The 27,470-nt window shown below is 53.8% G+C and overlaps 13 protein-coding genes across 13 annotated transcripts; 6 read left to right on the forward strand and 7 right to left on the reverse strand.

Moving 5' to 3' along the window:
• Window positions 1-116: 116 nt before the first annotated feature.
• On the forward strand, window positions 117-1,010 carry M409DRAFT_19769 (uncharacterized protein; the record flags this gene model as incomplete). The annotated part of the gene is made up of 1 exon (XM_033805086.1): window positions 117-1,010. The coding sequence occupies one exon, from the start codon at window positions 117-119 to the stop codon at window positions 1,008-1,010; it is 894 nt and encodes a 297-aa protein (XP_033671052.1).
• Window positions 1,011-1,283: 273 nt separating this feature from the next.
• Window positions 1,284-2,322, reverse strand: M409DRAFT_19770 (uncharacterized protein; the record flags this gene model as incomplete). Its single annotated transcript, XM_033805087.1, has 2 exons — window positions 1,284-1,704; window positions 1,757-2,322. The coding sequence occupies 2 exons, from the start codon at window positions 2,320-2,322 to the stop codon at window positions 1,284-1,286; spliced, it is 987 nt and encodes a 328-aa protein (XP_033671053.1).
• A 619-nt stretch (window positions 2,323-2,941) lies between these two features.
• On the forward strand, window positions 2,942-3,931 carry M409DRAFT_19771 (uncharacterized protein; the record flags this gene model as incomplete). The annotated part of the gene is made up of 1 exon (XM_033805088.1): window positions 2,942-3,931. One exon carries the CDS (start codon window positions 2,942-2,944, stop codon window positions 3,929-3,931), a length of 990 nt encoding a protein of 329 aa, XP_033671054.1.
• Window positions 3,932-5,006: 1,075 nt separating this feature from the next.
• On the forward strand, window positions 5,007-6,054 carry M409DRAFT_19772 (uncharacterized protein; the record flags this gene model as incomplete). Its single annotated transcript, XM_033805089.1, has 4 exons — window positions 5,007-5,221; window positions 5,271-5,607; window positions 5,664-5,939; window positions 6,016-6,054. 4 exons carry the CDS (start codon window positions 5,007-5,009, stop codon window positions 6,052-6,054), a joined length of 867 nt encoding a protein of 288 aa, XP_033671055.1.
• Window positions 6,055-6,904: 850 nt separating this feature from the next.
• M409DRAFT_19773 (uncharacterized protein) lies at window positions 6,905-8,563 on the reverse strand (the record flags this gene model as incomplete). The annotated part of the gene is made up of 3 exons (XM_033805090.1): window positions 6,905-6,988; window positions 7,142-7,862; window positions 7,962-8,563. 3 exons carry the CDS (start codon window positions 8,561-8,563, stop codon window positions 6,905-6,907), a joined length of 1,407 nt encoding a protein of 468 aa, XP_033671056.1.
• Window positions 8,564-8,878: 315 nt separating this feature from the next.
• Window positions 8,879-9,623, forward strand: M409DRAFT_19774 (uncharacterized protein; the record flags this gene model as incomplete). The annotated part of the gene is made up of 4 exons (XM_033805091.1): window positions 8,879-8,903; window positions 8,980-9,164; window positions 9,228-9,404; window positions 9,465-9,623. 4 exons carry the CDS (start codon window positions 8,879-8,881, stop codon window positions 9,621-9,623), a joined length of 546 nt encoding a protein of 181 aa, XP_033671057.1.
• A 160-nt stretch (window positions 9,624-9,783) lies between these two features.
• M409DRAFT_64513 (uncharacterized protein) lies at window positions 9,784-12,930 on the reverse strand (the record flags this gene model as incomplete). Its single annotated transcript, XM_033816112.1, has 4 exons — window positions 9,784-10,922; window positions 10,981-12,160; window positions 12,217-12,839; window positions 12,897-12,930. The coding sequence occupies 4 exons, from the start codon at window positions 12,928-12,930 to the stop codon at window positions 9,784-9,786; spliced, it is 2,976 nt and encodes a 991-aa protein (XP_033671058.1).
• Window positions 12,931-13,733: 803 nt separating this feature from the next.
• Window positions 13,734-15,298, forward strand: M409DRAFT_19776 (uncharacterized protein; the record flags this gene model as incomplete). The annotated part of the gene is made up of 5 exons (XM_033805092.1): window positions 13,734-14,430; window positions 14,477-14,842; window positions 14,893-15,034; window positions 15,087-15,201; window positions 15,257-15,298. 5 exons carry the CDS (start codon window positions 13,734-13,736, stop codon window positions 15,296-15,298), a joined length of 1,362 nt encoding a protein of 453 aa, XP_033671059.1.
• A 1,129-nt stretch (window positions 15,299-16,427) lies between these two features.
• On the reverse strand, window positions 16,428-17,039 carry M409DRAFT_51921 (uncharacterized protein; the record flags this gene model as incomplete). The annotated part of the gene is made up of 1 exon (XM_033811935.1): window positions 16,428-17,039. The coding sequence occupies one exon, from the start codon at window positions 17,037-17,039 to the stop codon at window positions 16,428-16,430; it is 612 nt and encodes a 203-aa protein (XP_033671060.1).
• A 669-nt stretch (window positions 17,040-17,708) lies between these two features.
• M409DRAFT_51922 (uncharacterized protein) lies at window positions 17,709-18,677 on the reverse strand (the record flags this gene model as incomplete). Its single annotated transcript, XM_033811936.1, has 1 exon — window positions 17,709-18,677. One exon carries the CDS (start codon window positions 18,675-18,677, stop codon window positions 17,709-17,711), a length of 969 nt encoding a protein of 322 aa, XP_033671061.1.
• Window positions 18,678-20,188: 1,511 nt separating this feature from the next.
• On the forward strand, window positions 20,189-21,049 carry M409DRAFT_51923 (uncharacterized protein; the record flags this gene model as incomplete). Its single annotated transcript, XM_033811937.1, has 1 exon — window positions 20,189-21,049. One exon carries the CDS (start codon window positions 20,189-20,191, stop codon window positions 21,047-21,049), a length of 861 nt encoding a protein of 286 aa, XP_033671062.1.
• A 1,134-nt stretch (window positions 21,050-22,183) lies between these two features.
• M409DRAFT_19780 (uncharacterized protein) lies at window positions 22,184-24,311 on the reverse strand (the record flags this gene model as incomplete). Its single annotated transcript, XM_033805093.1, has 6 exons — window positions 22,184-22,542; window positions 22,603-23,306; window positions 23,358-23,535; window positions 23,591-23,920; window positions 24,021-24,121; window positions 24,181-24,311. 6 exons carry the CDS (start codon window positions 24,309-24,311, stop codon window positions 22,184-22,186), a joined length of 1,803 nt encoding a protein of 600 aa, XP_033671063.1.
• Window positions 24,312-25,213: 902 nt separating this feature from the next.
• Window positions 25,214-26,987, reverse strand: M409DRAFT_64517 (uncharacterized protein; the record flags this gene model as incomplete). Its single annotated transcript, XM_033816113.1, has 2 exons — window positions 25,214-26,591; window positions 26,659-26,987. The coding sequence occupies 2 exons, from the start codon at window positions 26,985-26,987 to the stop codon at window positions 25,214-25,216; spliced, it is 1,707 nt and encodes a 568-aa protein (XP_033671064.1).
• Window positions 26,988-27,470: the final 483 nt, after the last annotated feature.

Raw genomic sequence — 27,470 nt, forward strand, 5'->3', positions numbered from 1 at the left:
GCTAGCTTGACGCTAGCGGGAAGTCAAAGCCGGCGCACTCTTCCGCACTTCGAGCTTTTGACTCTTCAAACAACGCCGCACAAGCTTTCAAATTCAAACACCAACACCGCAACACCATGGAGCCCGATCTGTGGCAGCCGCCACCACGCCCTACCCATGACCAGGATCTTCGGGGTGACCCCGACGCCCTCACGTATCGCAGGCTGTGCGACCAGCTGTTCAAGTGGTGGCGAACAGACGCGCTCAACTCCATACCACCAGAGCTTCGAAAGAAAACGCAATTTTCTCTCCAGCTGCTGAGGCAGGTCACACAATTGGCTGGTCTCATCCGAAATGATGCGGCCCGGGGTCGCGATCTCCTCAAGCTGCAATGGCAGCTTCGGCAAGGGAACTCAAACGCTGAATCAAGCACTGAGCAGTGGGTGACAACTCGTCGTGAGTATCGTAAGAAGAAGCAAGACATCGTCGAAGAGAACAGAGAGAACCAGATGGGACTCATGATCGAGGATGTGCGGGATGCAATCGACCAGGTGAGGGATCTGACAAAAAGCTTGTGCAAAGAAGCTGGAGACCAGAACCTCGCCACGAAGCAAGACAGAAAAGACGCGAGGAAGCGAAGGACTCGAGAAGCAGTTTCTGGCGCACTGCGGCTATCTCGCGAGCTGCGCGACAGTGGAGAAAACCAAGGCCTTGCAGAAGCCGACAGCGCCTTGGTCGGTTTTGGTCTGGGCACAGGAGGTTCGAAGGAAAAGAAGGTACGTCGGAAGGCCAAGGTGGCGAAGCGAATTGCCAACAAGAGGGAAGAGCACATGAAGCTTCCACTTGACCGTGTCCAGTTCGGCACCTTGCCTGCCCGAAGCACTGCTGAGGTCGACAGCGAGAGGATGACGAGCAGCATGGCTGGCCTTTCACACGCTGGACCTGACACTCGTGCTTTCGAGTTTCGCACGAATCAGTTGGAGGACATGGACGAGGACGAGGATGATGAGAGCGAGGACGATGGAGATTAGCCCATGGATGACTTACGGTCGCAAGGGACTCAAGCTCAAGGGATGCTTTCACTCGACATGATACCCAGGTTTGAAGCGGACTCGATTGGTTCTTTTCTCTTCACTAGCATGCGAACGATGGATTGCTGTTCGCGGCGGAGGAGCTGACAGGCATGGTAAACTCACCATGCTAACGCTCGCAGCCCGTGTATACGAAACGAACAGGAAATCACAAACGACCTTAAAATTGACCATTTCACAATTCATTGTCTCTCTTCAGGATCTATCCGCCAATTATAATTTGGGCTTGTACTGATACCCCAAATTCACAGGCCGATTTCCCGTACTAACAGGATCCCACCACGGATACGCCGCCGGCGCATCATCCTTCATCGTGCCCTGGAAATTGACCGGTCTCTTCTCCAAAAACGCCGCCACACCCTCCTTGTTGTCCTTGCTGCTGAACAGCTCGTACACGATCCTGCTGTCCAAGAGATGCGTGCTCTCTGCGTTATCGGGCCCGCGGTACATGAGCTCTTTCATGAGGTAGGTGGAGACGCCGCTGCAGTTCTTGACGACTTCGTCGGCGATTTCGAGGGCACGCGGGAGGACGTCTTCGGGTTTGGGGAGGACTTCGCTGAAGAGGGTGTTGAGGAGGGGGTGTTTGGCTGGGTAGGTTGCGCCGGTGGTGCAGAGGTGGAGGGCTTTTGAGGTGCTGTTGACGATGTCAGTGGTACGTTCATTCTGTCAAGGAGTAAGATTCATACCCAATGAGCTTGGGAAGGAAGAAGCTGCTCGCAGCCTCCATGACCAGACCTCTCCTCGCAAACACGAACCCAATCTTTGCATCTGCATACGCAATCCGGATGTTCATTGGCAGCGTCATGGTAATGCCAATACCAACAGCACTTCCCTGCACAGCACCAATCGTCGGCTTGCGACATCTGTTGATCGCCATGGTCACTCTGCCTCCTCCGTCTCTGTGGTCCCGAACAGCCTCTTCCGCGCCCACAAATCCGGTATCGAGATCAGCTCCTGCACAGAACATCTTGCCATATCCAGTCTGCACGATGCATTTCACGCGGTCGTCAATATCGAAGAGAGTGTATGCGTGCTCGAGCTCTCTCATCATCGTTGGTGTGAAGGCATTGTACTTGTTGGGTCGGTAGAGCGTGACCAGCACGACGCGTGTGACCTCTTTGGATGACTCTGGGACATTGGTGACTTTGATCTGGGTAAAGGGGAGGTCTGAGTAGCTCTTTGGGATTGGGATCTCTTGGAGCTCTGGTGGGTGGATGTAGTCTGATCCTGGGGCGGTCTTTCCTGGAGGCATTTTGGAGAATGATAGAGTAAAGAGAGTCGGATGTTATTGACCACCTACAAGTGATGTTCAGCGCCTACCAAACAAGATACTCGTTGCACTACTCGCAACAGTTGACTACTCTACAGCATTACCTCGGGTGTAGAGCTGAAGTCAAGGAGCAACCAGTAGCCCCCGCTTCGAGTTATGTTCAATATCATCTACTGTTAGCGGGTTCTACTTCGAGTTATTTGCATTATTCCCACCGGCATCAGCATTCACCGCTCAGCAGCTTACCACCATCCTCCAGTACACTCGCGATCCGAGCTATCCAGCGGGCGGACAGCTCAATCAAGCCTGCATTCAAAGCTGAACGGTGCAATTTATGCTTCGACGAAGTGCCTGTTGCTATGAGAAGATCCACGTTGTGTAAGGCAATGGAAGATGCGGTCAGGCTCCACCCCTCCGGATTTCTCGGTCCCGAAGCGTCGTTGCATGTACCGAATCTGGTTCCACCTTCAGCCGTCGAGGGACGCTGCGATATATTCCGGTGGCGATGAAGTCGTTGTTGGTTAAAACAATTCCATTGCCTTGATTACTACCCTTTGGTTGACCAGGAATAATACTTGTCAAGAATAAGCACAGAGACAACATGGTTCCACCCTTGATTGCATTGGAGGAGCATTTCCTCTCCCAAGCTGTCCTCGATGCCTTCGACGAACAGTACCAGGAACAGTTCAAGGCCATTCCTGCGGCCAAGGACAAGTTGAAAGACCTGGACAGCCTTAGGCTGAGTGAGATGGCCAAGGGTCACATTTCCATGCAAGTTATTTCACATGCATGTGCTCCTGGTGGGCCCAACCCGGAACAGTGCAAGCAGGGTAACGACCAACTTGCTCAAGCTGTTCAGAAGCACCCGGATCGATTCGCTGGCTTCGCTGTACTTCCCGTCGCCAATCCGGAGGAATGTGCAAAGGAGCTTGAACGATCTGTCAAGGAACTTGGCTTCGTTGGCGCTCTCATCGACAACCACGTGAATGGGAAGTACTTCGATGGACCCGAGTACGATGTCATGTGGCGAAAGGCGGAGGAGCTTGACGTGGCCATCTACCTCCATCCCACGTGGCCGTCAGAAAACATGATGCCGCAGTACACTGGCAACTTCACCGGAGGAGCGAGCCGAAGTCTAGGCGCATCAAGTTGGGGTTGGCATACCGAGACTGGCCTGCACGTCCTGCGTTTGTATGCTGCTGGCGTCTTCGATCGATTCCCCAATCTCAAAATCATCATTGGGCACTTTGGCGAGATGATACCATTCTCACTGCAAAGAATCTGCAAGCTTAGCGTCAGATGGGGTGATCAGCAACGGAAGCTCAAGCAAGTCTGGGACGAGAACATCTGGATCACGACATCGGGCGTCTGGAGTCTGGATCCGATGAGGTGCATTCTCGGTAACACCAAGATCGACCATATCCTGTTCAGCGTCGACTATCCTTTCGAGCCGAACGAGAACGGCCTGAGCTGGATGAAAGATCTGGAGGAGAGCGGGCTGGTGACGCAGGAAGAGTTGGAGATGATTGCGTACAAGAACTCAGAAAAGCTGTTGAAGCTCAAGGCGCCCAAGATGACTAACGGGTCATGATGAAGTGCGACTTTCACATGCGTAACCTGCCGCGTTGATGGCCACGCATATCAAGCTTTGGCATACAGCCCTCGTGACCAAGCCATGTGACCTTGACTCGGCAAGGATGAATGAACGAATGAATCAGAGGTTGTTGGCAGCAGAACCGCCACATTCACTGGAATGAAGAACATTAGACAGACACTCAATGACAGTAATGACAGATACAGATTGCCAATGCCATCTCATTAAATATTTCCATTGGTGAAATAAATGTGCACCCTCCATCGGCAGTAGCACTCGCCCAACCCCTTGGTTCCTGCGTCTTAGCTTCGACGCTACTGCAGCTCGGTCAAGGCGCAGGCAGACGACGTCCGTCTCGACTTCACACTTCTTTGCCTCGTAACACTTTCTGCCTATCCAATACCATGGACATCTTGCATCGCATGCACATCGCCTGATATACACCGGCTTCTTTCCGTCGCCTTCGCCATGGTCTTGCTGAAGCGACCGTCCGCCGGGTGGCAAAGCCCAACCACAAGATACTTTCCTTGGCTCTGACGGGCGTTGTCACATCACCAAAACGCCGACCATTCCTTGCTGCTTCCAGGCTAGCGCTCGTCCTGCGAAACAGCACCGCCCTTGCAGCCGTCTCCGCCCGGCCACGGCATCCCTTCCAGGAGGCCGCCCTTGACTCAAAGGAGCCCGATTAATACTGCTGCGCGGGATCTCGTGACATCGTGCCAATATCGCGATTGGACGAGGCGCGCTCGCGTAAAGTGCTTGCAGATTCCGTGCCAATCACCTCTTCTTGCAACCCAGCCCCAACATGTTTATCAGTTTGTTCAGAGTTCTGGCCGTTCGCCTCGAATGCCAGGGCAACTGACTTGCGGTTGATACTTATCACGCCGGCTATGGCCTGCGTTTGTGCGGCCTTCCTGTGGCCCTAGCGGTGCGTTGCTGCCTCAGTCGTTGTAAGTGCGGGCGCACTATAAGTATCCTCGTCCTCCTCCACCTTCTCTCGTACATTTTGGCTTTCTGCCTGCATTTGCAGCATCGTCAACAGCATATTCTCATCACCTAACGAATCGTCAAGATGTTCACATCCACGAGAAACAAGTCTCATCGTGACAGCTTCTCTTATCGAGCCGGAAAATCGATGAGTAAAAGGCAGAAGTCGTTCAACAAGTCGTTCAACAAGTCGTTCAAGGAATATCCTCCAGCGAGACGCATTGTCACTCAGCAATACGCACAACCTTCTTCATCAGCGCAGTCGTCTCCGACAAAGACAGGCAGCTCGCCAACATCACCGTAAGTGTCATCCCCATTCTGAGTGCCACAACGTACTGAGACATCGTAGCAACCTCAACTCAGCCATCGTTACGATTGCCGTTGGTCAAGAGCAACGCCTGTTCGCAGCACACGAGGACGTCCTCTGCAAATCGCCCTTCTTCGCCGAATCCTGTCGGGCGCAGTTCTTCGAAGCCAACGGCAAGCGAGTCGACCTTCCTGGAGAATCACCTGAAGTGTTCTCAGCCATATTGGAGTATCTCTACAAAGGCGACTACACACCCAAGATCAACTTCGACAAGAAACATAGCAGTTGGTATCTCGAGGACGATGACGGCACAGGCAAGAATGAGAACACGATCTACACACCCAGCGGCGTCGCCATCCTCAAGGACACTGTCATCTACGTATGTTGCCATCCCTTCCGCATCTTTATCGTGTGTCGATACTAACCTCCATCCAGTGCTCGGCCCATCACTACGGCCTCGCCGAACTTCAACGCCTCGCCCTGAAGAAGCAAGGTCTACAATCTGGAGTCCAATGCAGCACCATCCTCTCATCGGCCCGATATGCCTATGCCAACACGCCGCCTTCGGACTCGAAGCTAAGGGCGCACTATCTCGCCCTCATCATCCGCAGCCGGAACACCTTCAAGCGCAGCGGCACGATGCAGATGGAAATGGAGCAGGGCGGCAGCCCTCTCTTCTTCGACTTGTTCGTCGCCATGACAAACCACCTCGTAAGTGACTCATCCCAAGTATATTGCTTTTCGTGATCATATGATGAACTGCAGCTGACGTGCTTCGGTTACGCAGGACGACCTCAGCAGCGTACGCACGCCGCGCACTGCCTAGGCAGGCACCCCGTCGATGCTTCCGCTTTCGATCGTTCTTCTTTTGCATTCATCTCACTCTAGCTCCTGGCTACAGCCGGTCGTAGCCAGTTCGCATCTCGTATTTCTCTTCTTCGACTACTTGCTACCTTTCTGCCATCTTGAAAGCTCGATTGATACCCTTCTTTGTATATACAACATCGGACAGCATTACTTTCTGTTTCTAGCATGGCGTTTTTGGGATACGATTTGACTTGGGCAAAAGACAAAGACAAAGACTGTACTACTATGATTCTCACGGCCGATGGATTGGGAGGAAAACAGATTGCAAGTCCGAGGGATATCAATCAGATTGTCACAGTATGAGGGAGGCAATTGGGCCTTTTTCGGGGTTTGGGTTGGGCTTTTGATATGGAAGGGCTTGAGGCCTGTTGGTATTGGCATGCTACTTGCATGTAATGGATGTAACATCATATTCAGATGAAGTTGTTGAAGTGCTATCTCGTTGCATCGCCTTTCATTCATCAGAACCGCCTCTCTAGCCAAACGCATGCGATGTTCTGGAAGGCTTTCTGCGATCCTCAATCAATACTCGATGCATCTGGTCTCTTGCGACAGCGACATCGATCCATAGTGTCCACAGTCCATGTGAGTCATGCCGGGCTAGAGTGCTCTGTCAGCGCCCCGAAGCTCACATGGACATATTAGATAGGCGATTGCTCACACTGCGGTCCTCGGCTGTGCCAAGCCAATAAACTCAGCATACCCCATAGAACTGCAAGGAGACTGCGTCGGGCGAATCATGTCTTCTTAACATGGCGAAGTGGAGGGTGAGATGGTGCAACTCAGCCGAAGTAGTTGCCTTTGTGTCTTCATACATCCGTGCCCGGAAAAGCGCCACCTTTGCTGAGCACCACAATTCGACGTTCCCGTGCGATGTAGCCCTTCATCAAGTTCTATCCCATTGTCAGCTGTGCAATTTCCCGACTTTTGCCGATGTGAAGGAAGAGACGGATATATGGCTTGGCAGTGGCAAAAATGAGTGCCTGCCTAATCAGGCATCACGTTTTCTCCGCAAGCCGTGAACCGAATATGAAGGGTGTACGTACCTTGTAGATAGCGTTGGCTATCAGGCACTCGACCTCGTCGTTGTCGATACCACCGTCACCATCCCCAACCTCTGCACCTGCCAGGCGAAGAGCAGCCGCAAATTCGCCCACGGGTACTCTTGTTCTCCTTACGGGCGGTCCAGGATCGCCTTCTTTTGGAGCTTCGAATCCACCCGCGAGGAATATCTTCCTGAAAATGTTGCGGAGAATGACATCTCTGCCACGCTCCAAGGTCAAGTAGATGCGACGCTTGACGAACTCTTCCTCGCCCTGCTCGAGTGCTGTGTTGAACGCCGACAAATTCGCTGTTCGAATTGAGTCACATAACGGTTGGAATAGTCGTGCCAATGATGGGTATTGGGAGAGCAGCTTCGAAGATGGTAGCTTGTGTGAAGTCAGGAGCTTGGTAGGGATCAGGTAGGTCAGTATCAGCTGTATATTCTTGTGCGCCTTTGCATGGCACATCTCGTATGCCGCTGTCAAATGCTCTTCTGCCGCGCTGTAGTCTTCGTCCAGGAAGTGTATGACGCCGCAGTAGTACATGAAAGGGATTTGGTGGCTTTTCGGATAGTTTGACAACGGCGGCATGTCGCTGGTGGTAGCACGAAGCGATCGCAAAATGTTCTTCGAGAGGGAGATGTGGTTGAGTTTGAAGTGCGTTTTGAAGAGGAGAGTTGCAACGTAGTAAAGCGCCCACTTGCGTGAGTCTTCGAGCGGGTTACTGCACTTACCATGAGCGTGATTCTTACAATATGAGCATTTCTGAACATCTGCCAAAAGCAGACTGCTGGCGTCGACGGTGCAGGTAAGATGGACTTACCGATCACCAATACACAGACCAAAGATGCGATTGATCTGGCGTCCGGCATCTTCGAGCTTGTCATTGGAGCTGCTCGGGTCGAAGGCGTCTTCTTCGTTGATGCCGCCGAATCCCAATCCACTTTCGCGCTGGCTTGCAGTTCTTTCATCCGCTTTGATGGCAAAGATTCGTAGGTACCGACCACCAACGTACAGACAGGGAATTGTCCATGCAGAGAAAGCACCGCCCTGATAGCCCCTATAGAGAGCGTTCACAACATCTTTCCAACTGTCGTAGACCTTTCCCCAGTCGGCATCGTTGGCATGACCAACATTTCGCTGCTCTTCTGCTTGCAGAAGGGTTCCGACGAATTTGTGGTAGACGGTAAAGACTTCGAGCCAAGCGGTCGCCTCTTTCTTGTCGAGCCTGAGAACAGGGTTGTATTGGAGCTTATACTGGAGGTCGGTGCGAACGCTGAACTGGTTGATGCCGTTGCGAAAGTGGTAAAGTCGGCCTGGGTCGTGGGCAGGTGGTTCTGGGGAGATGCAGTCGGCTAGCATGTAGCCATTGCCTTCGGCCAGAGCGGTAGCGAAGTCATCAAACAGCAAATCCACTTTTGCCATCTTGGACGGCGCCGTGTTACAGCTTGCGACGTGACTTGGTGTTGTTGACCTTCGAGCTTCGATGTTGCGGAAGTCGAGGTCGGGATGTCGCGCTAGTGCGCTTGGCACGGAGCGGGCCGTGCAAGCGAGACCCGCGCACTTTCAGCGAAGAAATCGAACTTCTGAGCCGACAACTTCACGACGACACGACAAGTACTAACCGTCGCAGCAAAAGTCACAGTGAATATCCAGCAACACCCATATTCCATTAAACACAGCTAACACTCTCTAGATGGGTAAGCATCACTCCTCGCACCGCCTGCGCACGCCGCGCAAATGGCCCATTTGAGGGCAGAAAGAGGTGGACATGAAAGATTGTCAACGGATACACACAAACTTCAATCCGTAAGACAGCGCGCTGATCCTGTTGCCCACAGGCCGCCTGCAGGAATACCAGGTCATTGGGCGCCATCTGCCCACTGACGCCAACCCAACCCCAAAGCTCTACCGCATGCGCATCTTCGCCCCGAACGATGTTGTCGCAAAGAGCCGTTTCTGGTACTTCCTCGCCAAGCTCCGAAAGGTCAAGAAGGCCAACGGTGAGATTGTGTCTTTGAACAAGGTGCGTAAAAGATGAGGATAGCAAGAGGGTGAGGGATGTGTTGGAATACTGACGAGTGGATAGATCGCCGAGAAGCACCCCCTCAAGGTCAAGAACTTCGGTATCTGGATCCGCTACGACTCTCGCTCTGGTACCCACAACATGTACAAGGAGTACCGTGAGATGTCCCGCACCGATGCGGTCGAGTCTCTCTACCAGGACATGGCCGCCCGTCACCGTGCTCGTTTCAGGACGATCCACGTAAGTTGACATGGGGAAGTGCGAATCAGCAACGACATGTGCTAACGCGTTATTCCGCAGATCCTCAAGGTCATCGAGGTCGAGAAGACCGATGACATCCGGAGACCATACATCAAGCAGCTCACGACCAAGGACCTTAAGTTCCCTCTGCCTCACCGTGCTCCACCAACCACCGGCAAGAAGGTCTTCGCTGCCACCCGCCCGAACACCTTCTACTAAGCGTTTCATGCATTTTCTGCATTGGCTGGGACGATCGGCGACTGCCTGGATCGGCGGCCTGGCGTTTCTACTGGCGTAGCTAGCTCATGAATGAATGGAAGGCATGCTGCCAGATGCAAAAGCAGACAACAGAACATTTAAGATCTTGATTCCTCCGACCCTATTTAGGGGCAAACTCTTCGATCACGCTCCTGGGTTCTACATATTCACCCAATGCCTTATACGTGATGTCGTTGTAGCAAAAAGCCCCAGGTCCTCCTATCTTCAGCCCAGCCTCCGTATCGGACCACCTGGGACTGCATGTGATGCCCAAGACAGTCACTCTGTAACCATACTTGAACTCCGGCACGCCGAGTGATCTACCAGACGCCGAGTCAAGAACACAGATAAGATCAGGCACGCTCGCAATGATCTGCTTAGTCCCGTCTTCAGCAGTGTGCTCAGCATAAATATTTTCATTCTTGAACGGAATCCTGATCGTCCCCGTCGTGACCACAGAAGGTATTCGCTTGCTCGATGCTTCCTCTTCCTCGTCGGTGGACAAAGCAGCGACGGTGATGGAACCATACGAGTGCCCCTTGAACAACCTCCTCTCCACGTCGACGATCTTGCCACGAAACAGAATCTTCGCGCTCTTCTCGCCGCCGACTTCGTGCACGATGGCTTCTGCTACAGTCGAGAGGGTGTTCGTCGCTTCGGCCTGGGCGATACAGCGGCCGATCCGCCAGGCTAGGGAGACCGTGTTGAGGACGCCGAAATCGCGGACCCTTTGGGTGGTTGTTGGTTTCGCGGCCTTGCCTACTCTGCTTCCCATTTCGCTGCAGGAGGCTCGGAGGGCACGGTCTACAATTTCGTCGTTGGAAGCTTTCGTCATGATGATCGTCTTGCCATCGCCGGAATCGATCGCACAAGGGACCAATTCGCCTGGAGCGTGGACTGCGATGGTAGTTTGCCAGTAGGTCGGGTACGCTCGACCCATCCAGTCTCCGTCGATTACGGGGCGATCGAAGAAGCGTGAGGAGCCGCAGAGGAAAGGCTCCAGGCCATTTGCTCCGCCGATTTCGAGGCCCATTACTGCGTCGAACGAGTCCTGATGCAGATACTCCATCAGGGCGTTGAAAGCGTGGACTGTCTCGAGGGACTGGAGGCGTTCGTTAGAAGTTGCGGGTGAGCCCATGTGGCCTCCCCAGTAGATTACTGCGTCCTTCGTTAGTGAAGCTGCGTCGATGACTTTCATTTTGTGGCCTGCTCTGAGCATGTCTCTCAGTTGTATGCGGCTGGCTGCTGGGCTTCCACCGCCTGGACGAATCGTGTCAGCGGACCAATCGTCTTGGATAATCATGTTCCGTGTTCTTACCTGCGCAGCCAAGCACGTAACAACCATCGGCAAGGAAGTTGATGTCAGTCTCTGTTATGTCCCATTCGAGTATGTCAGTTTCTTTGCTCCTCGCAATCGTCGGGGTGTACTTCATGACGTCCACCGGAGGTTCGTCCACAACCTTGACAGCAAAGTCTTTGGCGGCCTCTGGCTCTTGATCCGGGTCATCTGCCTCTTCATCGTCAAGTTGTTCAGGCTGCATGTTGATATCCAGCTCACCAACCGCCTTCACGATGGTACGAAGCTGATTAGCAACATACGAGACTGGATATGTTTCGACCTCAGCAATGATCACGCTGTCCCTGATAGCACCCGCATCAACAGCTCTTTGAATCGCCATCTCTTTCGCTCTGTCGACAGCTTGTGTGACGGACTGATCTGCGACGCCTTGAATGATGTCCACAATGCCGCCGACTTTGGAGATTGCGGCTCCCACTGCATTTGCAACATCGTGGTACGGCGGCAACTTGAGCTCAGAGGCACCATTGAGGGACTCTGGCGCAAGGATTGCACCTCCGCCCACGAGCAGTACTGGCAAAGGCTCAGGGGACGTCTTGATGATATCCACGGCACCTTCCAGTAGGGACCTAATCCGCTGCTGTGCTTGTTCGACGAGGCTAGGGGCGAGAGATGCCACAGCCTTGCTATCGCCCATTTCAGCTTTTCCTGCCGCGACGGCTATGTCTGAAGAAGTGGTGACCTTGCCACCGAAGACCAGTGCGTCCCGGGTAAGGTAATGGCCGACCGAGTCTGGGCCAACGGTGACTTTGCCGTCAGATTCTCGCACAATGGAGCCTCCACCGAGTCCAATAGAATGGAGTGAAGGCATCGAGTAGTTGACGCGTACCCCAGCGACAGACACATATGCTGAAGCCTGTCTGGGTAGGCCAGACGGCAGCAGGACACCAACATCGCTAGTCGTCCCTCCTATATCGACAACGATGGCAGACGACTTCTCAGTTTCGTGACCAGTGAGATAAGCGGCTCCTCGCATCGAATTGGTCGGGCCAGAGGAAAACGTCCTTATGGGTATCTTTGCCGCTGCAGCAGAGTCGAGTAGGGTGCCGTCGTTTTGCGTCAGAAAGAGTGGACATGAAAGCTTAAGGGCCTTCATGGCACGTCTGAAGCCCTTCACTGTCCTCTTTGCATACCTCAGAATCTGGATCTGATATCAGCGACACAGGTCCAATGCAATCCACTGATGGCGGCACTTACAGAAGCATTGAGAATCGAAGCATTCTCTCGTTCGATCAGCCCAATGTTCGCAACCTCGTGAGAAACGATCACATCTGCGTGCGGTATCTCACGCTGTACGATATCCCTAACACGTTCCTCTTGCTTGAAATCCTCGTCGATGGGAGAGAAAGCTCCAACCACAACGATAGCACTTAATCCCAACTTTTTGATTTCGGCACATCGTTCCACAACTTGCTCTTCTTTGATCGGCGCCTCTTCTGAGCCGTCAATATGGAGGCCTCCGTCGACATATCCAACATAGCCTTTGATTATGCTGGTGAGTCCTGGAGGGAATTCCGAGAAGGGCGGGACTTCTCGAAGGAAGCTCTTGGATAGGCGTATAATGGCAACTCGGCGCAACCTTCTTGCATCTTGCTCGATGACTGCATTGATAAAGTGCGTGGTTCCGATTGTGACGCTGGCAATGCTTGCGGAGGGCAGCTCAGACTTCTCGAGTACAGTTCGAACAGCTGTTTCTATTCCTGCTGTCACGTCTGCAGTCGTCGGGCTCTTATGATGGGCGAGGACTCCGCGGGAGGGAGTATGTTGCTGAGACGGATCGATCGCTACGGCATCGGTGTTCGTTCCTCCAACATCGACACCTATGTTGCGATTAGGTCGGAAGGAAGAGCTTGTCAAAGCTATTGCTCGAGTCCTACCTATACGCACGCTCTTTGCAGGTCTGGCTGCCATTGTAAGTGTAGGGTCTATTCAGTACCGTGCAGTGAAGACGAAACGCGAACGGAAGTACACCTACGAAGTGCAATGCCTTCAGCACATGCAGTAGGACTGCCTTGGCCGAGCTGTTAGCGACGGCGCGTGTGTCGGCTCATGACACGCCCTGCTTCCGTAACAATGGCCACAACTAGTAAGGCAGAGCTAGACGAAATGCCGGCGGGCGTGACCCTACCGACGGCATTCGTTGCAGCTCATTCGATAAGCAGGTCGCATGTTGTCAATCCAGCAAAGGATGAGGTCGTCGAGAAAAGTGGGCCCGGCGTTGCTTCCTCACCTCTTGCCCGCCCTCCTGGTCCTGTCTCTCCTCTCGCCTATCAGTGCTGCCGTGCCGCCGGCGGCCAAAATGCAACACGAGCAGAAAGCCAGATTGTGGGAACATGTGGCAGATGGTGGCGGGGCAACGATCTGCGACTTGGATGGCTCTGATAGACGACAAGTGCCTATCAGTTGCCGAGCAGCAGTACGGCAATGCCCTACAGGTAGGATGCTGAGAACATGGCCATGGCAGGGTAACTCTGCTATTCTCACAGTTGTAAGCTCTCTGTCTCTTCTCTTTGAACTGATGTGTCTGTGATCGCTGGACGGCCACCAACGCAACCATGGCGAACGCCTTTCGTTCATTCATCAGCTACATCCGGATCCCATCCACAGAACGCAGTGTCGCAAACGTATGGATCAACGAAGACATTCGACCACTACCACCATCCCGAAGGACATGGACACGATGGGCGTATCTCAGCTTCTGAGCCATCAATCAAATGACATTGAGTAACTTCCAGCTCGGGGCATCATTGGTATCCGCTGGTCTCGCAGTCTGGCAAGCCATAATCGCAATCATCATTGGCAAGATCATCATTGCAGCCGTCGCGGTAGCAAATGGCTATGTTGGCGCAGAGTGGCATATCGGGTTTCCTGTCGTATCGAGATATGTCTGGGGTGTATACGGCCATTATGTCGCGCTCATTCAGAGAGTCATACTGTCCCTGGTCTGGTTCGCCGTACAATCATGGACAGGAGGACTCTGCGTCCAGAACATTCTGGCTGCCATCTTCCCAAGCTACCAGCACATGGAGAACACGTTCCCTGCGTCCGCCAACATGAACACGAAGCAGTTCATCGGCTGGGTGTTGTTCAACATCATGATGATCCCGATCCTGTACGTCAAGCCTGAAAAGATGAAATGGGTGGTTCTTGGCTTCAACGTCGTAACTGCCGTCACATTGCTGAGTATGGTTATCTGGACATTGGCAGCTGCACATGGCGGAGGCCCTCTTCTGGATCAACCGGCTGGAACCACGACAAGCTGGGAACTCGGATGGGCTATCGTCCATGGAGTAACGACGGTCATCGGTGGCATTGCTGTTGGATTGACGAACCAGATGGACTATTCTCGGTTTGCGAGAAGGCCTGGCGATCAAGTGATGGGACAGTGGCTAAGTATCATCCTACTTGGAGGTAAGCAATCAGTCCATCATTTCCGCATTGCTCTGACAATGAGCAGCTATCATGCCCAGTCTTGGATGTCTAAGCGCCTCAGCATCTGCGGCAATATACGGCGAGCCGATCTGGAATCCGCCCAACCTCGTGCAGAAGTGGCTCGATACCGACTACAGTGCAGGTGCCAGAGCGGCTGCATTCTTTGCGGGTTGCGGTCTTGTCATTTGCCAGCTCGCAATCAACACGATCGACAATGCCTTCTCGGCAGGAATGGACATGGCGGGCTTGTGTCCCTCCTTCATTAACATCCGCAGGGGCGCCTACATCGCCCTCGTCTTGAGTTGTGCGATGTGTCCTTGGCAACTACTCAGCGCCGCTTCGACGTTCATCTCCGTGCTGAGCGCATATAGCGTGTTCCTCGGTCCGATGGGTAAGTTGATGCTGCATCGACAGGAGTGTTCTTGAGCTAATGATAATCAGTCGGCATCATGGTGTGCGACTACTGGGTTCTGAGAAGACGCCGCGTGAAGCTCTCAGACCTCTACCACCCTGGCAAAGATGGCCTGTACTACTACTGGCACGGCGTAAACTGGCGTAGCTATGTCGCATGGGTTGTTGGATGGTGCGTGCCTTCCACAGATATCATCAAACGCATATCACTGACCTCCATCCAGGTCCTACCTCTTGCCAGGCTTCGCCCACGCCGTAACACCGCACGTCAAAGTCCCCGAAGCCTGCACGAACCTCTACTACCTCGCCTTCCCGCTCGGCTTCGCCGTCAGCTTCACGGTGCACTACTGCTTGAACAAACTGTTTCGATCGAGGGGCAAACGGCGTCGATTAGGGAGGAGGAGATCGGGAAGGATGGGAAGGTGCTTGCGGGTGAAAGGGATGTTACGAAAGTATAGAGAGATCGTTATCCACGTACGCTTGTGCAAACGGGCCATCATCTCGTTCATCCTCCATCGTGCTGTCGTCAAATGCGCAAACGCCTCAACAAGCGCAAACGGGCGCCTCTGTACTACATCTTCATCGGTCGCGGACTATGTATCGTCAAGTAAAGACAGCGACAGCAAAGCCTCCAAACAAAAGACTCAATAGAATTAGATGCCAGTTGAATAAGAAGTACAAAACACTACTGAAGCGCAGACATCCCTGCAAACCACCATGTGAAAGACGAATCCACCCACCAGCACCACCACACACCCACCCACCAGCAGCAACAGCAGCAGCGAACAAGCACAAGTCCACACAAGCGAGCAGCAGCAAAGTGAGCCATTATATATCCAAAAACCCGTCCTCCATCACCACATCAGAGAAATCTGATGTGGTAAATCCGTCGGGCTAACAAAGATCCCAAGTCAACACGGATGGTTAAGGCGCGACGACCCACGAAACGAAACGAAACGAAAAAAGGTACGAGTTCGAAAACTCCAAGATCCTCTCATAAGATTATATGAGTTCGAAACCCCCACGATCGAAAAAAAGGTACGAGTTCAAAAAACTCCAAGATCCTCTCATAAGATTATATGAGTTCGAATTGAATAACAACTGGATACGATCATCGAAATTAAAAGTAAAACCATTAGGTTGGTTTTCTCTAGAATCCCTTGGTAGGGGATTCTAGTTCTTTTGCCTTTCTTTTGTCTTATATCCTTTTTGTTTTGTTGGTTGGTTTCGATCGATCGATATGTGTATGTACGTGCGAGGGTGGTGATGAAGGTGGCTGGTGGTGAGTTCGAGTCTCGGAAGCATCGATCGAAACTTTGATGTTGAACTCTTTGCTTTTCGTGTGGACTTTGGAGAATTCGAGCTTGAAGATGGATTGGAGATCAGCAATACGCCGTCAAGACACCTTCATAATTACCAAGAGCTACGGTCAATCTTTGACCTGCCCTACCTTCCCATTCACATTTCACATCTACAATCACAAATTCGCCTTCGCCGCTCCATCCCTACATCATTCAATCAATCAGCACACAAACCATCCCCTTTCACAGCAAACCCCCACAAAATCACACATACATCAACTCCGACTCCCCATCCCCCTCCCACCCCGGCGTCCTCCTATAATCCTGCGTCAACCCCTCAAACCTCCACTCCTTCCTCTTCCCCTCCCCCTCCCCTCCATCTTTCCCCACCGACCTCTCCCGCGTCTTCCCAAACGTATACGCAAAAAACCCATAATGATGCAACACCCCATCAAACGTCACAGTAAACGGACACCACGCCTGCGCGAAATCCCCATCGACGCGGACGTCCGTCGCGGCGAGGTTGGGCACTTCGTGGACGGTCGGGACGGGTTTGTCGCCGGGTTTCTTGCGGCGGTTGCCGTCTTGGATGAGTTTTATGAAGGCCTCGATGGTGGATTGGTAGATGAGGGAAATCTTGTTGTCCTGCTCTTCTTGTTCTTTGATTGGGGTTGGCGTGGGAGGCTGTGGGAGGTAGGCGCCGGAGGAGGAAGGTGGAGGTGGGCGAGGGGGATCCTGGCGGAGGATGGTTAGGTGGGCATTGGGGACGAAGAGGGCTTGGAGGCCTGGGGGGTCGTTGGCGTTGACGCGGTCGAAGAAGGCTTGGATGAGTCCTTTGATCGCTTCGATGTCGTCGAGGTCTTTGGTGGCTGTCATTGTGATGAGAGGGTTGGATGGGTGTGTGGATGGATGTCACGGAGGAGGCGGATGGTGAGACTACATGTTTGTTTGTGAGAGTTTGGGCATTACCTAGGTAGTGATTACATCGGGCAGGGGAGGTGAGGTTGGGATGGAGCTTGGATGGAAGTGAGCTGTGAGCTTTGGGCTGTGCACAATTTTGTTTATGCATTCATAAAAATTTATGCTCTCGAAACTCCACCGTTGTCTCTCGCCAAAGCGAGATTGCCGTCCCCATTCGATTACCTTGCTCCATTCTGTAGCTTTTTGGGGCGTTGGAATCAACTTCTTCAGACCCTCTGCCAACCAGAACTTCAATGCACCCGCTTCGATCATCTCCTGCCTTCCTGCCTTGAGCACACCAATACTCGCGCCAAGTATGAAGGGCTACACCCGAGCGCACATGAGACGATCATTGAAGCGCTGCATCATCGAGGGTAGTGCACCCAGCATTGTCGGCCTCGTGAGCAAAGAAACCGAGAAGAGCCGTGAATGGTCCAGTCTGGGAGGATGCTGGAAGCAGCCGAGGTTGCCAAATTGATGCTCATGCTCAGCGCAGTTGCGGCAGCATCGCGACTTAGCGACAGAACCTCGATGTCTTCATGAAGTCTTCGCCATAGTCAGGCTCGTTGAAAGCGAGTGGTGGGATCACCAGCCAAGATCCCATGCCTTTACTGTCCCGTCCTCTCCGCAACTGAAAGCCCGCTTGCCTATCAACAGTAGATCCCTTACAATCTCCTCACCATGACCACCAGGAAGGTCAACCTTTTGTCCGAAACCCCAAGCACCGGGATGCCCAAGTGACGAGATAGAGAGACTCTGCTTCTCGGTGTCGCCATATGCCATCAACGGTGGCCCATCTGGCTGGAGCAGCACATTCACCACGTACATGCAATCCAGCTTCTCTCGGACGTTTCCGAACTCGATGGGTGGCGGCACCTGCTCGTCCTCTGCGGCTGTCTTGGCCAGCGTATGGATTGAGAATTGTTCATCCGTGGAAACCACATAGGCCTGGTCCTGTGCCAAGAATCCCGCACAATGCACAGCAGACCTTGGATTTAGCACTTGCTGCAAGGCATCTTCTTCATCCGCGTGGTTGACGTCGAAGATCGAAACAAGTCCATCTGTGCTTCCGGACAAGAGCAAATTTGGCTGGTTCGGATGAAACGTGAGTTGAGTTATTGTATCAGTGTGAGATTCGTTGTACTGCCGCAGCGGTGCAGAAGCATTTCTGGTATCATATAGCAACACGCTCACGTCACCCAAGCCTTCCTTCGTGCTCTCAGTCCCAGCAGCGATGTAATTGTCTACACATGCCAAAGATGATACTCCATTCGAGCGCGGCTCTGCGAATTGAGAGACCTGCTTGGCACGAGTGTCCCAGCAGCGGATCAGCCCATCTCGACCACCGGTGACAAGATGTGAGCGCCCTCCCGCCTGCAGACACGCAACTCCGGAATGTGAAGCAGTATGCAGGGTCTTGAGGTTGGTGGCATCCAGCAGATGGAGGCGGTCATCCGAGCTGATGGTTGCCAAGGTGGTGTCGGCACAGTGTGCCAAAGCGTAGAGGTACGTGTCCGATCCACCTAGGTTCGAGCTTGCGATGCGCCTCGCCATTTTGCGGAGAGGGAGAGGAGGATTTTGAAACAGTGGTCGCGCGCGGGAAGTCGATCAGCACCGTCTTTCAGTGCAGATGTGCTGGGGTGGTCGGCCGTGTCATCGCATGCATATCATGCGTGCTGTGTAGTTGACGAGCAGTCTGGGACGAATGCACATGGAAAAAGAATGAAGTGAAGTCAAGGACGCAAGCGAGCCAATGAGGCGAGAGCAAATGCAGGTCGGAAGATTTTAGCTGGCACTGTGGCAGCGCAGAAGTTCACACGGCCTGCTGCATGCAGATAGGCTTGGAGAGATGCGACGCTTGTGCGATGGTGCAGGGCGTTGCAGCAGCCGCGCGCAGAGGCCGCCGGTCGCCTATACAGTTTGTTGCATCTGTTGCATGCACGCCCGGCGGTGAGAAGCGTGCCGGTGTCTGACCCACGGAACGGGCTACGACGCAAGTACGGGCAGAGGTCGGGTTCTCTGGCCTACGTACCCCGACCACGCTCGCTGTCGCATCGCCGCGGATCTCAGCTGCAGTGGTTCATGGGAGCGGATGCGGATTGGCAGCGGGTGATGATGCGATGCGATACGGGCTGAGGACGCGGTGCTGACTCGCCAGGGTGGGTGGAGAGAGCCAGGAGGTGTGGTGTCGCGTGGAAACTTTGGCGGGACAAAGTGATTTTCTGGAGGAGGAAGAGGATGACAGCACACCGGGAGAAATATAGATTAGTGTTTGTGGTGAGTCGGGGCGCTACGAGAGCGTATCCAGACTTCTGCGGCGTGCCAGAGGGCGGCAGTTGGTTCGCCGTGTGCCACGCCTGCGCGCCTGGCAGTGCCTGGGTTCAAGCTCGGGGTTGTGAGAGGTGATGAGGTGGGTGGGCCAGCGCAGAGCGACAGACGAGGTCGTAGTAGCAGTTACAGCGGGCGGAGGCATGGCATGGCGGGACATGCACCAGCAACGGCGACGGACGACTGGCGCTGGGCGAGCCTCTCTTCAGCCGTGAGCGTGACGATGGCTTTGCTGGATCATGTCGCTGCTGCGGCGGATGCGGCGCTCGTCAGTGCGAACTCTGCCTCCCGCCTGTTCCTGCTGCGTGGAAGTTACTTTATTCCAACACTCTGCTGCGCTGCGTCGCCGGCCTTGTGCTGGCTGGCTGGCTGGCTGGCGTTGTTTCCGTTCTTGAATCTTCCACTCCCTCCTCCTGCCCTCCCCTTCGCACCCTCCGTCTCGCCTGCCTTCCTCTCGCACTCCGTACCTGCCTCACCCGCCCGTCTCTCTTGCACCTCGCCACGTGTCTCGGCTACCCATCCACCACCATCTCGCCAGGCGCACCTTGCTGGCGCCCTTCTTCCTATCGCTGCAATCCACCCTCACCCTCGCTCACTTCTAACCTGCTCGACACTCTCAACACCTCACCCACCAACACCACCCTCTTGGCACCACTTCTCAGGCCGCCGCTGGAAACCTCGTCAAGAAGCCATTCTGAACCTCGCCTCCTCTTCTCACCCACTCCACCGCCGCCAACATGAAGAGGCAGGTGCCCTTGGCGCATTTACTCTACAACCACCTCTACCCGCACCCGACTCCCAACGACCCACCTTCGTTCTCCGCTCACTTGGCCCGCAATTTGGTCCCTGAAGTTCGCATTGAAGTAGCGACCTTCTATGGCGATCTGAACAGCGCCGAAGCCCGCTATCCTGGCCTAAACTACTGCCACCCTCCCCACCGCATGCGTCTGGGTCGCTTCAAACATCACAAGCGACTGTTCGATGCCTTCGACGACCTAGGCTTGACCTACAACGAGATCCAGGACTTCTGCTGCTGGGAGGGCACCAAGTGGGCACGTGAGCGCTATGAGAAAGACGAGGGAGTGAAAGTGGTGGACACGACCGGCGATGAGATTGGACCTTTCGTTGATCGCAGAGAATTGAGAGCAGGAGAGGAGACCAGACGACAGAGCATCACGAGAAAGACGGACATCTCAGTCATAGTAGAGGAGGCAGAGTCAAGCACGAGTCGTCAACCACCCATTCGTGAGGATGACGAGGAGATGATTGATGCAGATTCAGAGGACGAGCACCCGGCCGACGCAGACACAGAGACCGAGCAAGAACCGCCTGAAGAAGCTGCGGCTCGCGAACTGCACATCGCCCAACTCGAACAACGCCGCGACATGGCCATCACACAGCGCATCAACCAGCGTATCATCACGGCGTGGGAGCAAGGTCAAAGTCTACCGCCTGAGATTGAGCAATACCTCAAAGAACAGAGCGAGCGCAGCGACTCCGACCTGGGCCGTATGATGGCACAACGACGCTCGCAGAGATACGCACCCGCGGGTAATGCAGCCGTGGTCGCAGCGCAAACATCTCGAGCGGCAGCTTAAACAACCTCTACCAAAAAGTGCGATTCCGATAGCATAAGGCAGACGGCACTTCTAGCGAAGACGAACGACGCAGATGGCCGTCCACATCTCGATTACCACCAACTCTAATTGCATTTCTGTATGGCGTTGAACTGGGAAGGCATGGGCATGGGCACATTAGGCATGGGAAACGGCGTTAAACTTGGGGGAGGTCTTCCTGAAATGAGAAAGGGGAAAAGTGCAGGGCGAGGTTTTGAGGCGGAAAGCGATGCACCACAAAAAGCCCGCGCCAACTTCGCCACTTCTTTGATTCGAAGTTTTAGCATGGAGTTTAGGGTTCTGTTACTTTGCTCGAAACGGGGAGAGGAGGATATAGTTTTATGACATTCGGCGGCGGCCTGAAAAGCTGAGCCCTCATCAGACTACCCTTGTCCTTTTCGATATTCTATGAATACTACAACAACAACCACAATTTCGGATGAAAACGAGTCGTCGTCTATGCTCAATTAGTTGTAGAGTCCAGTCTGTGCTCCTTTGGTCATAAGGCTACGGTACAGTATATGGAACGTGTTCTTAATATGTTTCAGAAGGAACGAGTACGGCGTTCGTGGTACGACTTCGGAGATGGGAAGATGGGAAAGAAAGGGGCCTAGACCGGACCTCATCTCTTACTGGTCACCAACTTCACTTTCGGAGAAGCACTTTTGATTGATCATGAGGACGCATACATGAGTAATGAAAGATTCGAGAGTTGAAAGGACGGACACAACACCTAACTTCTTTCACCCTGTACTCAAAATCAATGATTCATGTTTATTGGCAGTCTGCGTCGTCATTATTGAGTTGTGAGGAAGTGAGGCGAAAGCGGAGGGGAAGGTTGCGTGACAGGTAAAGTGTACTTTTCTTGGGGTTGATCATCAAAGCGTCAAACTTTCGAGTATCGTTCTTCGTCATGGGAGTTCTCGTCGAGAGTGAGTCAGGAAGGTAGGATGTCAGGGTACGTTGTCAAGACGGGAAGGGAATGGGGAGCGGCATGAAGGTTCATAGGATGGAGGTGGTGATGAGGGCTCTGTTCTCCAACGATCGTATAGATTCCGAATCGACTATCAAATCACATCTATATCCCAACCCCTCAAACAACTCCTGGAGATCTCCCTACACCTTCCCCTCCCTCGCCCTCCCAAGAACATCCACCCACCTCCCCCCCGGCCTCACCCTCCCCCCCTCCAGCACCTCCCCGACAAACCTCTCACAATCATACCCAAACGCGAGCAACTCATCCTCACCACACCACTCGCCCATCCCCATCAACCCAATGGGGACCTTCCCCTCAGGATCCTCTGCGTACCCGACGGGGACCGAGATGGACGGACACCCGGAGAAGTTGGCGAGCCAGGCGTAGGTCATGTTGCGGAGTTGTTTGTTGGCGTTGGTGAGGCCGTGGGGAAGGTCGCCCGGTTCGATGCGCCAGCCTGCGGAGGGGGTGGTGGGGGTGAGGATTATGAGGGAGGGGTCTGGAGGGGAGTTAGTATTGGGATGGGTTTGGGTGTGAGAGGGGTGGGGAGGGGACGTACGTTTAGTGTAGAGATCGCTGAGATGTTGGATGATGAGGTTCCGAAGACGTTGCGCTTGGAGGAAATCCACGCTTGTGGTCTTGCGGGCGACAGAGAGGAGGACCTTGTTCGGTGCGGAGAGTTTGTGCGTATCGGATGCTTTGACGCCCTGGCAGAGTTCGCTGAGGATGGTCATGGCGTGGGCGAGTTGGCCTTCGTGGACCATGGGGATGGTGATGTCGACTTTCTCGTAGCCGAGCTTGGAGGTGAGGTAGTCGATGGCTTTGTTGCAGGCGGCCTTGACGTCTTCGTCTGCGAGGTCGAACCAGGGTTTGTAGATTCCTAGGACTTTGTTCCTGTTCGATTGGAGGTTTACTTGGCCTGGTGGGATGACGATGGGGGGGTCGTTGTCGAGTGGAGTTGGCTGGCTCATGATCCTGTAGCCGATCTCCAGGTCGACCATATTGGCGGCTATTGGGCCTGCCACACCAGTACTTCTTGCCAGACCAGTCGTGGGAGCTTCACTAACTCGGCCATGGGTGGTCTTGAGACCGTACAGGCCGCAGTAGTTTGCCGGGATTCGAATCGATCCACCTCCATCGTTGCCCTCAGTGAGGGGCATCAACCCAGCAGCCACCGAGTACGCACTACCACTCGAGCTTCCTCCACAGTAGTAGTTCGTATTGTTGGGGTTCAGCGGTGTTCCCTTGGTAGGATTATTGCCCCTGAGAGACAAGTCAACAAGGCAAAGCCTGACATAGATGAAATCAACTCACGTAATATCACACCCCAACTCATGCATAACCGTCTTCCCCATCACCAAAGCGCCCGCATCCTGCCACATCTTCACACAATGCGAAGTCACATCATCGCTGCGGGTGAAGTCGAGATTCGAGCCATAGCACTTCTTGTACCCGGTAAGGTCCACTTCATCCTTGACCGCAACAGGGACACCTTACACACCTCATAAGCAAAACCCCACACACAAGTGAAGGAAATCTGAACTCACCATCCAGCGGACTCAAAGGCCTTCCCTCCTTCCACCTCCTCGTACTCTCCTCCGCCGCCTCCAGCACAAGATCCTCCCTCACCTGCAAAAACGCCACCGCATGCTCCCGAGTGTCCTTCCCATCCCTCTGAAGCAAAGGCAACAACACCTTAGCCACATCCGTCGGCGTGACACTCCCCGATTTATACGCCTCATAGTAATCCAAAGTCGAAGGGAACGCTTTATCTTGCGGTTTCTTCGACGTCCAGTCCTCCTCGAGGAGTCCTTTAAGAAGCTCAGCCGAGGAGATGTTGGTGGATGAGGGGCCATTCGTCTTGACGACGGTGGGATCTGGATCATATCAGCATTCATACACTCATCTCCCTCACAAGACCCCCCAAACCCCCCTCCAAACGTAAACCTGCTGATGCCTGGACTAGACAGAACTAACCATATCTCGGCTCAAAGCGCTTCAACTCCTCTCGATCACGAAGCGAGCTGAAACCCGCATTGGACCACAAAATATTCTGGACGAAGTTGAGGTTGGAAATCCTATGAACCGAAGCTGTCAGCATTCGATGCTCTTGAAGGCACGTACGTATAGACCTCACGCGATAGCTCCATAATGCAGCGGAAGGCCTCTGACCACGGGGTTGTTCGGGGGCGGGGGCTCCTTCCATGCTATGTTCGTCTCTTTGGCGGGCGGGCGGTTGATGAAGAATGCTTGTGGGGGATTCGACATGTTCAAGAAGTGATTATGTTTTGAGAGGATGAGGTGTAGATGTAACGTCTATTGTAGACAAGTTCAAGGCAGAGAGGGAGAGGCTGACGACAAGCTTCACCCATCCTTGCCCAACCGCGGTCCAGCGCCAACCACGAAGTCTATACACTTCACGTTCAGAAAACGAGATCGATGGAACAATGATTTCATCAGTATGTGCAATTCTCCCCCGAATGTATACGGTTATTTTGCCCAAATCCACAATACTAATCTATACGGTCTGTTCCGCGCGTGGCCACAATTATCAAGTCTACTTTTTGTTCATCTCTTCCTCGTCCGAACGCCATTTCTTCTGCGCCCCAAAAGCCATTTCAAAAACCATATCGTATGTTACTTTTATGCCGCTCTTTTTCTTTCGTCTTGTGCCGTCGTACAGTCATACGTATAGCGTAAGAGTGTTGTTGCTCGATCAAAGAATCCAACACGCGAAGAAAACGCTTCCAGCTCAGTGGCTCTTGTCAAGGCCAAACAAAATCAAGAGAAACAGTTCCCAGCCAAAAAGACTCGCCATCTAGCGGGGTATCGTAGCAAGAGCGACTTTGCGAAGCCAGGTATCCTCTCACAAATGCAATCCACCCGGAGAAGAGTCATCCCAAAAGCTCCAGACGCCTCGCTACCCATGCATGCACTGTAATATCAAAAAAGAAAAAAGGAAGAGCAATCAATCTGCGTTGTTTCGTCCAAAGAGGGGTGAAGATCCGTCAACCACCGGCGTCAAGCTTGTGTGCTGTCGAGAACATCGCGTTGCAGCTGTCGTGTGACAAAACGTTGAATGGAGTCGTGTGGGGGGGTGAAGGCGGTGAAAAAAAGTACGGCGCATGCGAATGCACGCGCTTTGTTTAACCGAGCCGCGGAAATGTTCCTCAGTAGCCCATACCTTCGCTCATGGACATCGGCACGCCGGCAACATTGGCGCTCATGTTTTGGAGGTTGTTCGGCAATCCAGGCATATTGGCGATGTTATTCCTGAGTTCTGGATTGCAGGGCGGGCTGTGTTGGCGGTGGTACTTCAAGCCGTTGAGATTCTTGTATCGCTTGCCACAAACCTCGCATCGATATGGCTTCTCCTTCTCCATGCCGACGGTGCCAGGGTATGGAATACTTGTCGCAGGGTCCACGATGGAGAATGTTCCGTCTGGGTTCTCCTTGAGCTGCTGGTTCTGGTGACCATGCTGCTTGTGGTATTTGAGGCCGTTCTGGTTCTTGTATGCTTTCTCACAGCCGATGACCGGGCACTTGAAAGGCTTGATCTCTTCGCCAACGAAACCGCCGACGCCAGCCAAGCCGTTGAGCAATTGGTTTTCACGGACTCGTTTGGATAGCTCGCTGTTCGCTGCGTTGGTGAATGCAGGATTGGGCAAGCCCTTGTTTCCGTAGCCTTGTTTGCTCAGCAGCCGCTTCTCAGGGTTGTCAATTGTCGCAGACCCACCATTGTTCATGTTGCCCGTATTGAAACTGCCAAAGTCCATGTTACCGGGCACGAGCTGCGCGTAATCGACATTTGTGAGGTTGTTCATTTGAGCGAGGAAATCAGGATCGAGCTCGGCAGGTGTGCTGGGTTGTGACGGATCTGGCGTGCCAGTGTACTGTGATGTCGTTTGCGTTGATAGAGTGGGGGTGTTGACCGATGAGACTGTGGGGTTGCTGGAGAAGCCCATGCCTTGAGGATTAGCATGGGGGGTGGTAGGGGTTGCAGAGTTTAGACCTTGGCCTTGGAAGGCATTTGCGAGGTTGACATTGACTGACGGACCTCGTGGCTGCTGGCGACCAAACTGTGGCTGCGGCTGGAACTGCGAGCCTTGAGACTGATGCATCTGAGGTGCCGGTGTCCCTTCGTCCATGTCCATGTCATCGAGGTTGTCAAATGTGCCGATCTGGTCGTTGCTTTGACCGCTGAATAATGGTGATTGGGCGTTGATAGGATAGTTCGGGTTCTGTGGCATGTTCGGTGGTTGTGGCAGATGTGTCTGCGCTTGTTGTTGAACGGCCTGTGCAGTGCTTGTTGCGTTTGCGGCTCGGCTGCTGGGGTATTGCTGATCTTTGGGTGTACGACCCATCGTTTGTGTCGGTTGCGCCGCATGCGCCTCTTCGTAGTGTTGGAGCAGCTCGTGCATCGAGTCGAGGTGGATGTCGCAGCAGACATAGTCTCTCATGTAATTTGCCTCCATCTTTGGCAGATATGATGATGAGTGGAATGATGGTGATTGGAAGTTGCAAGGTGACGTGCCGGCCATGAGGATACTGTGAAGATGTCAGTGTACCACTTTCACGGTGGACGCTGTTGGGATGCGGATGCAGATACACCTACTCGTCTTTGATAAAACTGCCCATGGAGATTCCTCCCCAGCTCATACCACCAACCAGGCTGTTGGATAGGTTGTAGCTGCTCTCACGACGACCGCCAGCCGCCGCGGGGATCTGTCGTGCGCCATACGGCGTGGTCCCGAGCATACTGACCGATTCCTGCCTGCCCTTGGCGTCTGAATGTCCGTTGAGGGGAGGAGCGGCCATGGAGCCGTTATTGCGCTGGGTGGTTTCCTGCTGCAGCTGCGAGGTGAGGTTGGAGGTTTGGTTGCGCGGCGAACTCGAGTTCTGCCGGCTCGTGGCGATTTCGATGGGCGAGGATGAGCTCGGCATCTCGCGAATCTGGGGTATCGGGACGGTGGTGGTGGGTGTTGGGTCGGCGGTCGGGAAGAGGGGCAGGTGCGCCTCGTCGTCGTCGTCGGGCGGGAAGAGCAGGTCGTCACAGTCAAAGTCGTCGGCGCTGGCGGTCGCGTGCACGGCGGCCCTTTTGTGCCAGGTGAAGAAGAGGTCGTCCTCTCGCGGGCGCCTCGGCGGAAATTGGCAGGCGGCAGATACGGGCGTGCTGACGGGCGTACTCTCTATACTTGGGGAGCGCCCGGAGGGACTGCAAAGCGACGGTGGGCTCTGTGTCGAAGCCAGCTTGAATGAGTTGACGAGCCGGAGGGCGATGTCGGTAGATTTAAGGCTGGGTGGATCAGGTTGCGGGTAGCTCAGCGCTAGAAGCCTGCGCTGTACGTAAAGCTGCTGGGACGGCGGCGGGCTACGACATAAATAAACGGAGCGCGAAATGATGGGCCACGGACGGAGACAGCGCAG

The sequence above is a fragment of the Zasmidium cellare genome (genome assembly GCF_010093935.1).
Source record: "Zasmidium cellare ATCC 36951 unplaced genomic scaffold M409scaffold_8, whole genome shotgun sequence".
Classification (NCBI taxonomy): Eukaryota; Fungi; Ascomycota; class Dothideomycetes; order Mycosphaerellales; family Mycosphaerellaceae; genus Zasmidium; species Zasmidium cellare.